The sequence below is a fragment of the Stegostoma tigrinum genome, chromosome 22 (genome assembly GCF_030684315.1).
Source record: "Stegostoma tigrinum isolate sSteTig4 chromosome 22, sSteTig4.hap1, whole genome shotgun sequence".
NCBI lineage: Eukaryota > Metazoa > Chordata > Chondrichthyes > Orectolobiformes > Stegostomatidae > Stegostoma > Stegostoma tigrinum.
Window position 1 is genome coordinate 17056773 of NC_081375.1, and position 13237 is coordinate 17070009.

At 40.9% G+C, this 13237-nt stretch overlaps 1 protein-coding gene across 2 annotated transcripts in view; it reads left to right on the plus strand.

Moving 5' to 3' along the window:
• The window catches only part of LOC125463840 (dual specificity mitogen-activated protein kinase kinase 6), a 116454-nt gene extending 104146 nt beyond the window's left edge, over positions 1–12308 (plus strand). For both annotated transcript variants that reach the window (XM_048555604.2, XM_048555605.2), the window contains exon 12: positions 8755–12308. In XM_048555604.2, the coding sequence (XP_048411561.1) occupies positions 8755–8832 (78 nt within the window). In that variant the 3' untranslated portion in view covers positions 8833–12308. The remainder of the gene's footprint in view (positions 1–8754) is intronic.
• Positions 12309–13237: the final 929 nt, after the last annotated feature.

The following is a 13237-nucleotide window of genomic DNA, read 5'->3' on the forward strand; positions in this document are numbered from 1 at the left end:
TATTTAAAATGAACACTCCGTGCTCAGAGGAAATGTATTTGTTTTCAAAATATATTGCCATGTAAAATCGAATTGCAACAGCGAAATAGTTTCTGGAAACTTCTGTGGTTTGAGGTTTCAAGGAGCCCAGCCCCTGGCGAGTGGTCAATGAAAGCAGCTTCTTATCTGAGGAACTTGCATTGAAATGAGATTTTATCTTTATTCCCGTTTGCTACAGCAGGAATTTAGAAAGTGGAGTGGTCAGCCAGCCTGTGATCTCCAGCATTGGTGGGAACACAGTAACCTTGCAGTTATGTTGGACCTTGCCTGCCAACTTCTTCACCTGCCAATAGATCAGAGGTTGTGAGGTTTGAAGTGCTTCCTACAAAGGAGCCAGATGTGAAGACTTCTTTGCATTCCTAGATACCTGGTTACTTCAAAAGGGAGCTGCAGTTTGGGAACTTCGACATAATGTTTTGACAATTGCACTTTTCCATCTGTAGTATTTCAGGATAATCAGTTCTGTAGGCTTTTTCCCCCTATTTCAGTGGAGCAGGATATGGAACAACACAGTCCCCTTACTGTACAAGCCCTGATGGATCAGTGCTAATAGTTGTGATGAGATTGGAATGTCTAATGTCTCTGTTTTTAAACCAGTGGATAAAAGGGGGCTGCTTCAAATCAGTTCCACACATTGAAATTTCTTTTTGCACTGAGTCCCTCAGCTGCTAATGAAGGATAGGATCTCACACAGTACCAGAGCAATTCATCTTGCAATGTGGGATTCCTGTAACTTGTATTTCTTAGGAAGTAATCGGGAAAGTCTTTAACAGGAACCACATAATTATTTGCAGTTCCATCCTCATCCGTTTTCACCATCTCAATGTATCCCAGCCAGGAATCTATATTGAACAGACGCGGCTAGCTATTTGCTTTCAGATGGAGTTACAATGATGCTGCTTCAAAACTGCATTATGTGAACTATCTTGAGCGGATGAAGTAGCTTTTAAGACACCTCAGTGCAGAATCAAGGTGTGCTTTCAGAAACTATTCCTGATTTCAAAATTGCAGCAGCTATTGATTTCTTCAGCAGAAATAGTCATCCCATTAAAAAAGAACAATTTTCAAGTTGTGTCTGGAAACTCATCTCTTTGGTGTGTAGGGTCGTCTTTCTGAAAACTGACATTTTTCAGCATTCCTTCAGAAATGTACGACAATGCCATTTTACTTATTGCTGCTGTTTACTTCCGTGTGGTTCAAGTTAACTTTTTACATGGCATTTTTCACTTTTTTTGTGGAAAGGGGATTTTGATTTCATTGTTTCAGATGACAAAAAAACACATAAAAAATGAAGAATTTTTCTGAAGATAGGTCTAGGCCCGAAACATCAGCTTTCCTGCTCCTCTGATGCTGCTTGGCCTGCTGTGTTCATCCAGCTCGACACCTTGTTATCTCTAAAAACTGAAGAATCTTGTTTACTCTGATGGTGCATTATTTGACTTCTGCACCAGTTTGAGCTTGGAAATGCCACAAAATAATTAAGAAACCAATAAAAACCCAATTAAATCTACTTTGAGCAGATTCAATTATTCTACACTATTTTAGATTACACTGATATAAATGATAATACAGAAGGTGTGGTTAGTAAATTTGCAGATGACATGCAGATTGGTAGCATAGTGGATAGTGAAGAAGATTATCTAAGATTATGAAGAGATCTTGATTGATTGAGTCAATGTCCTGAGAAGTGGCAGATGGAGTTTTAATTTGGATAAATGTTGGGTATTGCATTTTTGTTAAACAAACAAGGGCAGGACTAATCCACTTAAAAGTAAGGCCTGGGGTAGTGTTGTAGAACAGAAGATCTCAGAGTCAGATGTATAATTCTTTAAAGTTTGTATCACATGTAGACAGGGTGTTTAAGAAGGCATTTAGCAGGCTTGCCTCTGTTGCTCAGACCTTTGGGTTGGGACATCATGTTGAGGTTGTACAGGATGTTGGTGAGGCCTGTTTGGGAATATAGTGTCCAGTTCTGGTCGCCCTATTATAGGAAGGAGATTATTAAGCTGGAGAGGGTTCAGAAAAGATTTGCCGGGATGTTGCTGGGAATGGAAGGTTTAGGTTAGAGGGAGAAGCTGGATAAGCTGAGACTTTTTTCACTGGAGCGTAGGAGGTCGAGAGGTAACCTTTATAGAGGTTTTTAAAATCATGAGGGGTACAGATCAGGTGAATGGCAGGTGCTTTTCCATATGGTGGGAGATTTCACGACTAACAGGCATTTTTTAAGGTAAGAGTGGAAAGATTGAAAAAGAACATGAGGGGCAACTTTTTTGTACAGTGTGTGGAATGAACTGTCAGAGGAAGTGTTGGATACAGGTACAGTTACAGCATTTAAAAGACATTTGGATAAGTACTTGAATAGGAAAGGTTTGTAGGGATATGGGCCAAAAGCAGACAGGTAGGGCTAGTTTAATTTTGGATTATGGCCAGCATGGACTGGTTGAACCAAAGCTCCAGTTTCCATTCTGTATGACAATGACTCTACTTGAGTCTAGCTACAATAACTGAAACCCTGACTCCAGCTATTGTTCATAACGGACACATCGCATTTAAGTGACTGCACAATTTGTGTTTGGGGACTGATTTCACATACTCAGATATCAGAGTATGATTATCAAAAGATTAAGCATTCACAGCTCTGCTTACTGGTCACCCTCTGTAGAAGATACCCTCACAAAGCCTAAAGCTTTTCATGGGCCAGTCATGGTCAGCAGCTGGTCCAGTAGTAAAGACTTCTGTTATTTTATGAAAATCCCACAAAGACATACACATAGAGGTGGAACAGCTCACGTGGGAGGATAGTCAAAGTTACGTAATTTCTAACTTGGGCTATACAGAAAGAAAAACCTTTATGATAGAGAGAGATTTAGACCTGCTGCTCATTCACCCATCACACAGATATGCAATGGGTACAGCTCATGAAATGCCTCTGTATTAATTTCTTATGTTTGTGTTCAAGTCCTTCTGTAGCCTTAGCCCTGTCTATCTTTGTAAACTTCTCCAGCCCTGCATACCTCCAAGACCTCCACAATCTTCCATTTCTCTCCTTTCTTTTACCTCTGTCTCTCTCTCTCTCTTCTCCCTTCCTCCACCCACTGCCCACTCCTCCTCCTCCTTTAAGATGCTGTTTAAACCCTACCTCTTTGAACAAGCTTTTGGGCACCAAATGTCAGTTTATTTGGCTAAGTGTCAAATTTTATTTAGTGAAATACCTTGGGTTACATCAATACGTAAAAGCTGCTGTATAACAAAGTGTGGGGCTGGATGAACACAACAGGCCAAGCAGCATCTTAGGATCACAAAAGTTGACATTTTGGGCCTAGACCCTGCAGCTCCCCTGATATGAGAACAATGCTAGTCCATATGCTTGCTAAGTTATTGTTTTGTTGAATCACCGAATAACTTGAGTCAGCAAGGCAATATTGCATTCCTTCTTTATTTGAACATCTTTGACCATCGTGTTGCGCAGCGGCGGTGTCCGTACCTCTCATTCAAAAAGTATATGTTCTAAAGTCTACTTATCCAGAAGTGTGCCCAAACATGTCTGAACGGGCTGATTAAAAATAATTAGCAGTACTTTCAGGATTGGTTGTAGAATCTTCAAAGTGGGAAAATGATTTCACAGCTGCCCGTGTTTCAGCAAGTTCCACATCAATGCAGACGAAGTTCAATAAAGATATAATGTAAACAAACCTGCCTCATAGTATTTTATATATTTATGAAGGTTTATACTCATGGAAAAAATGATCTTGGCTTTCAAGTAAGCAAAATGAGAAGTACTGAATCTCTGATACTTGTAGTTCACAAACCACATAAATTATTGAGAAGTGATTTTGCATTGAACTAAGCTTAGAGCCTTGGAAATGACGTGGCTCGTCTGAGGGGGAGAAAAAAATGAATACTGCACCATCTATTGTTAGTTTTACGTCACATTATTAGAATGGTTGTTGCAATATAACAGATTGTCCTTAGTGGAAATGTTAATATTGAAGTTGGGGTTTGATTGAATTCCTGATGCAGCCTTATTACTGATGCTACAGCACAGTCTCTGAACTGGCAGTGAAGGCTCTGATATATCCTTATAAAGAATTTTAGTTTTCATATGAACTTTCTAAGGGAAATGTCTTTGTTTTCTGATATGCAATGATTGCAGCAAAGAATAAATCTTCTCATATTTAATCTCTGTGCCCACGCCACACAGGCTGATATCTGCAACAGGGGTGTTGCATTACAGCCTTGAACTTGTAGTTATCATCTTTTAACCCTTTCACCTAAATTGGTTAGAACGTGGGACCTTGTACCCAGTTGAGTCATTGAGGAAATTGGAACACAGTGTTGGATTAAGGACTGGTCAGGTAAGTGAAGTAGTAGAAAGAAGCAGAAAGATAAGATTGGATGAAAAGATGGGAAAATATGCACATAAGGAGAATAGAATAGTTGATATGAATGATCTGTTCCCGTGCTTAATGATGCAATCACTTTGAAAACTCATCAGATTTTAATAAATAATAACGATCAAATATTGAGGGATGTTAGAAATTGAGCAGGGTCCGTCCGCTTCGTAGATCTCATTGAAGTTTCTTTAGCTTAAACTGTGTTTCTCCTGCCTTCCATTTTGTAAGTTACTTTCTTGTACTTGGGTACATTGGAACTGGAGAAGGCCATTCAGCCCCTTGAAGCTGTTCCACCATTTGAGTAGATCAAAGAACAAAGAAAATTACAGCACAGGAACAGGCCCTTCGGCCCTCCAAGCCTGCGCCAGTCAAGATCCTCTGTCTAACCTGTCATCTATTTTCTAACGGTCTGTGTCCATTTGCTCCCTACCCATCCATGTACCTGTCCAAATATATCTTAAAAGACGCTAACGTGTCTGCGTCTACCACCTCCGCTGGCAACGCATTCCAGGCACCCCCACCCTCTGTGTAAAGAACTTTCCACGCATATCTCCCTTAAACTTTGCTCCTCTCACTTTGAACTCATGACCCCTAGTAATTGTGTCCCCCACTCTGGGGAAAAAGCTTTTTGCTATCCACCCTGTCTATACCCCTCATGATTTTGAAGACCTCAATCAGGTCCCCCCTCAATCTCCGTCTTTCTAATGAAAATAATCCTAGTCTATTCAACCTCTCTTCGTAGCTAGCACCCTCCATAACAGGCAACATCCTGGTGAATCTTCTCTGCACCCTCTCCAAAGCATCCACATCCTTTTGGTAATGTGGTGACTAGAACTGTACACAGTACTCCAAATGTGGCCGAACCAAAGTCCTTAACAACTGCAACATGACCTGCCAACTCTTGTACTCAATACCCCGCCCAATGAAGGAAAGCATGCCATATGCCTTCTTGACCACCCTATTGACCTGCGTTGTCACCTTCAGGGAACAGGGAACACCCCTTTTACCTCCCTCAGACTTTTCCATTTACTGTATAGTTCCCCCTTGAATTTGATCGTCCAAAATGCATCACCTCACATTTGCCCGGATTGAACTCCATCTGCCATTTATCTGCCCAACTCTCTAGTCTATCTATATTTTGCTGTAATCTCTGACAGTCCCCTTCACTGTCTGCTACTCCACCAATCTTAGTGTCATCTGCAAACTTGCTGATCAGACCACCTACACCTTTCTCCAAATCATTTACATATATCACAAACAACAGTGGTCCCAGCACAGATCCCTGTGGAACACCACTGGTCACAGGTTTCCAATTTGAGAAACTCCCTTCTACTAGTACTGTCTGTCTCCTGTTGCCTAGCCAGTTTTTTATCCATCTAGCTAGCACACCCTGGACCCCATGTGACTTCACTTTCTCCATCAGCCTGCCATGGGGAACCTTGTCAAACGCCTTACTGAAGTCCATATATATGACATCTACAGCCTTTCCCTCATCAATCAACTTTGTCACGTCCTCAAAGAATTCTATTAAGTTGGTAAGACATGACCTTCCCTGCACAAAACCATGTTGCCTATCACTGATAAGCCTATTTTCTTCCAAATGGGAACAGATCCGATCCCTCAGTATCTTCTCCAGTAGCTTCCCTACCACTGACGTCAGGCTCACCGGTCGATAATTACCTGGATTATCCTTGCTGCCCTTCTTAAACAAGGGGACAACATTAGCAAGTCTCCAGTCCTCCGGGACCTCACCAGTGTCTAAGGATGCTGCAAAGATATTTGTTAAGGCCCTCGCTATTTCCTCTCTCGTGTCCCTCAGTACCCTGGGATAGATCCCATCCGAACCTGGGGACTTGTCCACCTTAATGTCTTTTAGGATACCCAACACTTCCTCTTTCCTTATGTCAGCTTGACCTAGAGTAAGCAAACATCTATCCCTAACCTCAATATCTGTCATGTCCCTCTCCTTGGTGAATACCGATGCAAAGTACTCGTTAAGTATGTCACCCATTTTCTCCGACTCAGCGCATTACTTTCCTTCTTTGTCCTTAAGTGGGCCAATCCTTTCTCTTGTTACCCTCTTGCTCTTTATATATGAATAAAAGGCTTTGGGATTTTCCTTAACCATGTTTGCCAGCAATATCTCATGTCCTCTCTTAGCCCTCTTAGTCCCTCGTTTCAGATTCGCTCTACATTCCTGATATTCTTGCAAAGCTTCGCCTGTCTTCAGTCGCCTAGACCTCATGTATACTTCCTTTTTCCTCTTGGCTAGTCTCACAATTTCACCTGTCATCCATGGCTCCCTAATCTTGCCTTTTCTATTCCTCATTTTCACAGGAACATGTCTCTCCTGCACACTAATCAACCTTTCCTTAAAAGCCTCCCACATATCAAATGTGGATTTACCTTCAAACAGTTTCTCCCAATCTACATTCTTCAGATCCTGCTGAATCTTGGTTTAGTCAGCCTTCCCCCAGTTTAGTACTTTTCCTTTAGGACCACTCCCATCTTTGTCCATGAGTATTGTAAAACTTACGGAATTGTGGTCGCTATTTCCAAAGTAGTCCCCGACTGTAATATCAACCACCTGCCAGAGTTCATTCCCCAGCACCAGGTCCAGTATGGCCCCTTCCCGAGTTGGACTACATACATACTGCTCTAGAAAACCCTCCTGGACACACCTTACAAATTCTGCTCTATCTTGACCCCTAACACTGAGTGAATCCCAGTCAATGTTGGGAAAATTAAATTCTCCCATCACCACCACCCTGTTTCTCCTACACCTTTCCATTATCTGTCTACATATATGTACCTCTATCTCACGCTTGCCGTTGGGAGGCCTGTAGTACAGCCCCAGCATTGTTACTGCATCCTTCCTATTTCTGAGTTCTACCCATATTGCCTCACTGCTTGAGTCCTCCATGGGGCCCTCCTTCAGTGCGACTGTGATATCGTCTTTGACCATTACTGCAACTCCTCCACCCCTTTTACCTCCCTCTCTATCCCGCCTGAAGCATCGATATCCTGGGACAACTAGTTGCCAATCATGCCCTTCCCTCAACCAAGTCTCAGTAATAGCAATAACATCATACTCCCAGGTACCGATCCAAGCCCTAAGCTTATCTGCCTTGTCTACTACACTTCTCGCATTAAAACAAATGCACCTCAGACCACCTGTCCCTTTGTGTTCATCATCTGCTCCCCGACTACTATTCCCTTCAGTCACAGTGACTCCATTATCTAGTTCCCTACAAGCCATTGTTACAACCTCTTTTCTGCCAATATTTGGTTCCCATCCACCTGCCACATTAGTTTAAACCCTCCCCAACAGCATTAGCAAAAGCACCCCCAAGGACATTGGTTCCAGTCTGGCTCAGGTGTAGACCGTCCAATTTGTAATAGTCCCACCTTCCCCAGAACTAGTTCCAATGTCCCAAAAATCTGAACCCCTCCCTCCTACACCATCTCTCAAGCCACGCATTCATCCTGGCTATTCTTTCATTTCTGCACTGACTAGCATTTGGCACTGGTAGCAATCCTGAGATTACTACCTTTGAGGTCCTACTTTTTAACTTGGCTTCTAACTCCCTAAATTCTGCTTGTAGGACCTCATCCCGTTTTCTGCCTATATCGTTGGTTCCTATATGCACCACGACAACTGGCTATTCGCCCTCCCCCTTCAGAATGTTCTGCAGCTGATTGGAGACATCCCTGACCCGTCCACCTGGGAAGCAACATACCATTCAGGAGTCCCGTTTTCGACCGCAGAACCGCCTACCCACTCCCCTTACAATTGAATCCCCAATGACTATCGCCCTTCCACTCTTTACCTGTTTTGGAGGGAGATGACAGCAGGGGACACTTGCACTGCCTTCTTGCTCTTACTCTGCCTTTTGGTTACCCATTCGCTATCTCCCTCAGCAATCCTCATCTGCGGTGTGACCAAATTGCTAAACGTGCTATTCACGACCCCCTCAGCATCACGTATGCTCCAAAGTGAGTCAAACTATTCAGCCTCTCCCTGTAGCTCAAATCTTCCAACTCTGACAACATCCTTGTAAAATTTTTGTGCACCCTCTTTAATATCTCATCCAGAGAACTGAACCTCCAGAAGTGCTACACTTTGTCAGTACTGCATGTTGGATTGTCAGCCTGAAGTTTTATGCTAAATGCGCAAATAAGTTTGTTGACAGGCATCTTTAGCTCGCTGAATTAAATGTTTTGAGAATTCCGAACTCTGGTCGGAATGATACCTTTGAACATCTGTAATAAAAACAAACCCATTCTTTGAATTCTAACTCTTGTGTTTCTTTCTCTCAAGCAACATCCCTTCTTCACATGGCATGAATCCAAAGAGACAGATGTGGCATCGTTTGTGAAGCTTATTTTGGGAGATTGAAGGATTCCCCTACATTTCGACAGCTTCTGCCAATGGTCCATCTACACATTCTGCTTTGGGATGAAGTCACTGGATATCTTCTGTCGGTGTTGTTCTTGGAAAATGTATCAAGAGTTTTCAAAGTAACTCTGGCCATTGGCAGAAACAGGGTGTGGAGGGAGGGAAATCTTTTGTAAACTTGTGCAGCTGAAAAGAGAAAGTCCAGTATCTGCTCCTGTAGATGTCTGAGTGGTACTGTGCTGTCGTCTGAAAAAACCTTTGTCAATGATTTTTGATTGACTTGCAAAAGCCAATAATCGGGAGTAGGTTTTTTTTAAATAACTTTTTTTAATTTAAGTGAATAGTGGGTTATGTTCTCATAATTAATTATCTGCAAAGACTTCACTGTGTGACTGTAATGAAGACTTGCATTGACTCAGACTTTGGTCTCTTAAAGGCCACTTTAGCTTCTGAAGTTGTAGAATTTTGATGCAAGGCTGCATTGTGCGTGCAAGTGTGTGTGCGTATGTTTTTAAATAGGTGCACTGAAGATTGTGTGACTGCAGGCAAACCGATGGGTGTGAAAGCAACCAGTTCAAGTGGGAGGTACTATGGTGGAGCCAGCATTTGGCTTAACAAGTCTATCCCTTCCTTTTACCTATGTATGGTGTGACTTTTGTTTGTGTGTAAATCATGTGATATGTAAATATATACTCACTTCCACAAATGTAACTCTGGACACACAGAGGTAATGACCCACCCCTATGAATTGTACTCTAGACAGACTAGTTCTACACAGTCAACATTTATCTGAACCTTTTTTGTATTTTCACCAACAGTGCTAAATCTTGCACTAATGAAAAGTAATAGGAGGCGCATCCCTATAAAATGTAATTTATTTTTGAAAAAACAAGTTCAGATGTTAGTTTATCCAGCCTGATATTGTATATTGTGCTCATCCAACTAATTTTTGCAAGTAGTATTTTATTAAGCGGTTAGGATGAAGATTGTATTTTTACATAAAACTTGTACAGGTCACCTTCAAGGCTGAAGTAGATTTTAATAAGCCCATAATTTAGTTGTTTTGAAAATTAAGAGTTTTTGGATTGCCTTTGTTTTTAAAGAAAAAATGGTGAGAAACTGAATGTTGCGAATTTCTGGTCCTTGTAGCACAAACCTTACAAGAAAGATTAATTATTTAAAATCCAGCTGCTCTTCCTTTTACTGTTTATGATGGTGCCAGTGCTTTTTTGGCTCTCTTCCCTGTGTAGGAAAGGAATATTCAAGTCAGCAACTACTTACTTAATTGCTGACATGCGCTAACCTGATTGTTGCCATCAATGCCCATCCTTTGTGACAATACCTAATGAATGAAATGACATGTAGAACTCATTCTGTTGGGAAATTCCAAATTCTGAACATTTGTTTCAAGTAACTCTGATTTTGAGGTCTCTCCATCAGAAAATCAAATATTCTAATATTACGGCTTCTAACCTCCTTTGCCCCTCATTTTTCTTCCATCCTGTCTTGATCAGCTCAACTTGTGGTCATATAACCACTGTTACTCTTATCAGTTCAGCTGCAATCCCTAGATTTTCGACAGATTGCTATTCTTCCATGAAGTAATAAGTCAGGAATTCTTCTTTTCCCCTGTGGTAAAGTGCATCACTTTTGTGAGGTGCTATCAAAGACCACTGTTCTAGCTTTTGGGTCTCCATACCAGAATGGGGTGCATTTTAGCAGGAGTGTTATCACAACACTAATGGGCTATTGATCATGAATCCTATCTTGAAGCCTTATTATTGACGCTAAGGAGAACTGTTGCAGTCTCACTTGACACTAGGAAGTACAGAATTAGCTCTGACATGTAGATGGCACCTCTATGATTTTAGAATTGAAGTCCACTGTTGGAGCAGTTCTTGGTGCCATTTCTGTTCCGATGTTTCCTGATGCAGGAGCTTGAAGAACATGTTGTTCTGAACCATTTTGACAGTCCCATACTTAGTAATTACCCAGAACTGCTGCTTGTGTCAGTTTTATGGATTATTTTATTGCCCAAGCATTACAACTATTTATCTCTTTTATTGATTCTGTTCTTCAAAAGACGATCAAATTTGAAAATGGCAATGTGCAGCAGTGCTCAAATGTTTTGAAAACACCATTTCCTGTAGGATACAGCAGCTTGAAATTCCAAAATCCCCAATTGTTTGCTGCTGCTCTCAGAACAGTTTGGAGACATGCTACCCACACAAGATATTATCTTTAGAAGCCCTCTGAGCTAAACCTCTTGCAGCACTGGATTTTTTTTGAAAGTGGTAGAAATTTGACTTTTTTTATGAAGAAGTAATTTCACTTTTCGTTATTTTCATTTTGGTATTTTGACCCACTTTGACTAACTGAAGTAAAATCCTCAATTATCTTGTGCTACAGAATTAAGGTGATATAGTTCAGTTCTGAATTCTTAGAAGGATTAGTTAATCATTTTATTGTTTCTAATACTTCAGCTTTTAACTTACATTGTACTAATGTGGCATTTTGTTTAATTAGAATGACAAAAGAACAGGGCTAAATTTTTGCTAGGTGCTGGAAACTTTAAATCCAGTGTGTTATGTATGATACATCTACAACAAAAGTCTAAATAGTGTTTTACATTTGCTTAAAATTGCTAGAGATGAATATAAAAGTTAATATTTAAATAGGGCTCTGTATTCTGTGCAGAAAACTGAATGCTCTGACAGCTGAAATGGGCTAGCTCTACTTTCAGTCTAACCCCAATAATATGTCTTCAGTCAAAATAAGAGTACCTTTTGCTCCTAGCTGTGGAATTGAATCCAAAGAGAGGGAAAACCTCGGCAATCCTCTTAGATTCCAAAATTTCTCTGAAATTGTAAAGTTCTGCGTTGATTGCATGCCTGAGCAGATGAGAGCATCAGGCTGCCTTTGGGCTACAATGCACTGTATATGAGCTGTGGCTGGTGTTGATTGTGGGATGATCCACATATTGTTTCTTAAAGAACCTGAATCTCTACTGACTAACCACATGGATCAGTAAATTTCTCTTGAACCCGGGGGTGCTATTTCTGATGTTCAATCATCTCTTTGCTCCAATTTTTCCACCTTACCCTAATTACTCATGAAGATACAAAAATGATGTGGTTAATATTTTTATTCGTGGTTGACAATCTCAAGATATCTCCTACAGTGTGCAGTGTTTATGCCTGTATTAATGACTGGATGTGTGATGGTAAATGAAATTACTGCAACTTGTTAAATGTTAGGTTGATTTAAAGACCCTAGTGTTATTTCTGTCTTGTTCCCTACCTTGAGTTTGAGAGCTAATGTCTTAGAACTGAAGATCGGCAATGATCTATTTGTGATCTTCGTCAAATCACTGAAATTAAAAACCAGGTCCCTGGTTTACTTGGCAAATTCAGTTTGTGAACTGTATTTGTGAGATGAGATAACAAAGCGTGGAGCTGGATGAATATAGCAGGCCGAGCAGCATCCTAGGAGCACAAAAGTTCCTCTGATGCTGCTTGGCCTGCTGTGTTCATCCAGCTCCGCACTTTCTTATCTCGGATTCTCCAGCATCTGCATTTCCCATTATGTCTTTGTGAGATGAGAAATGTGCTGAAGGATCCAAAACTGCACGCAGGATAAATGCATTGAAGAAATTGACAGTGTATCGGTTACTAGGGCATCACACTGAACCCACACAAAAAGACAAGGCAGCATTTTCCTCCTTGTAAATGAAAAAAAAATGCAGTTTGTTTAGACAGATTGTTAACACCCCTCCCCCCCCACCGCCTTCTTGCACCATCAAATTGATGCTGACATTAGCTCTGCATCAGTGAGCCATGATTTTGTGCAACCTGTAAATTCTTGTTTGACAATATTGCGCAATTCAATAGAACTTTCTCTGTGCTGCTAAAACCCATCGAAGGTTTAACCAGGTTAACAGGACAAGCCCTTGTGAGTCACCCTTCGCTTTGCAAGTTCTTGAAGGGGTATGTTTAGTCATATGCCGTTGGTTGCTGTGATTGTATTTTAATTTCAACAGCCTCAAGTTTTAGATTTATTATTTAAAATGTGATTTAGGATAAGTCAGGTGAAAAGCATTTCTGAACACTTAAATTGCTTTACAATTTGCATGTGAGTTGAAAACTAGGCAGAACTTAGCAGCCCTTTATGGATCTTGTTTCCTAAACGTTTTGGTTTGAGTGTGCGGGTGTGCATGTTTGTAGTGTTAAATAAGCTCGTCCATTTCACTGTACATGTAAGCAAATGTACTGCACAACTTGTTTGAGTTCACTTATTTATCATTGGTGTAAAATTTAGTTTGATTTATTTGATATCCTGGAGGACATGCATTGAGCAGGGGAAGTGGGACTGAGAAAGTAAAGGTGCTTTAGGACATAGAACAGTA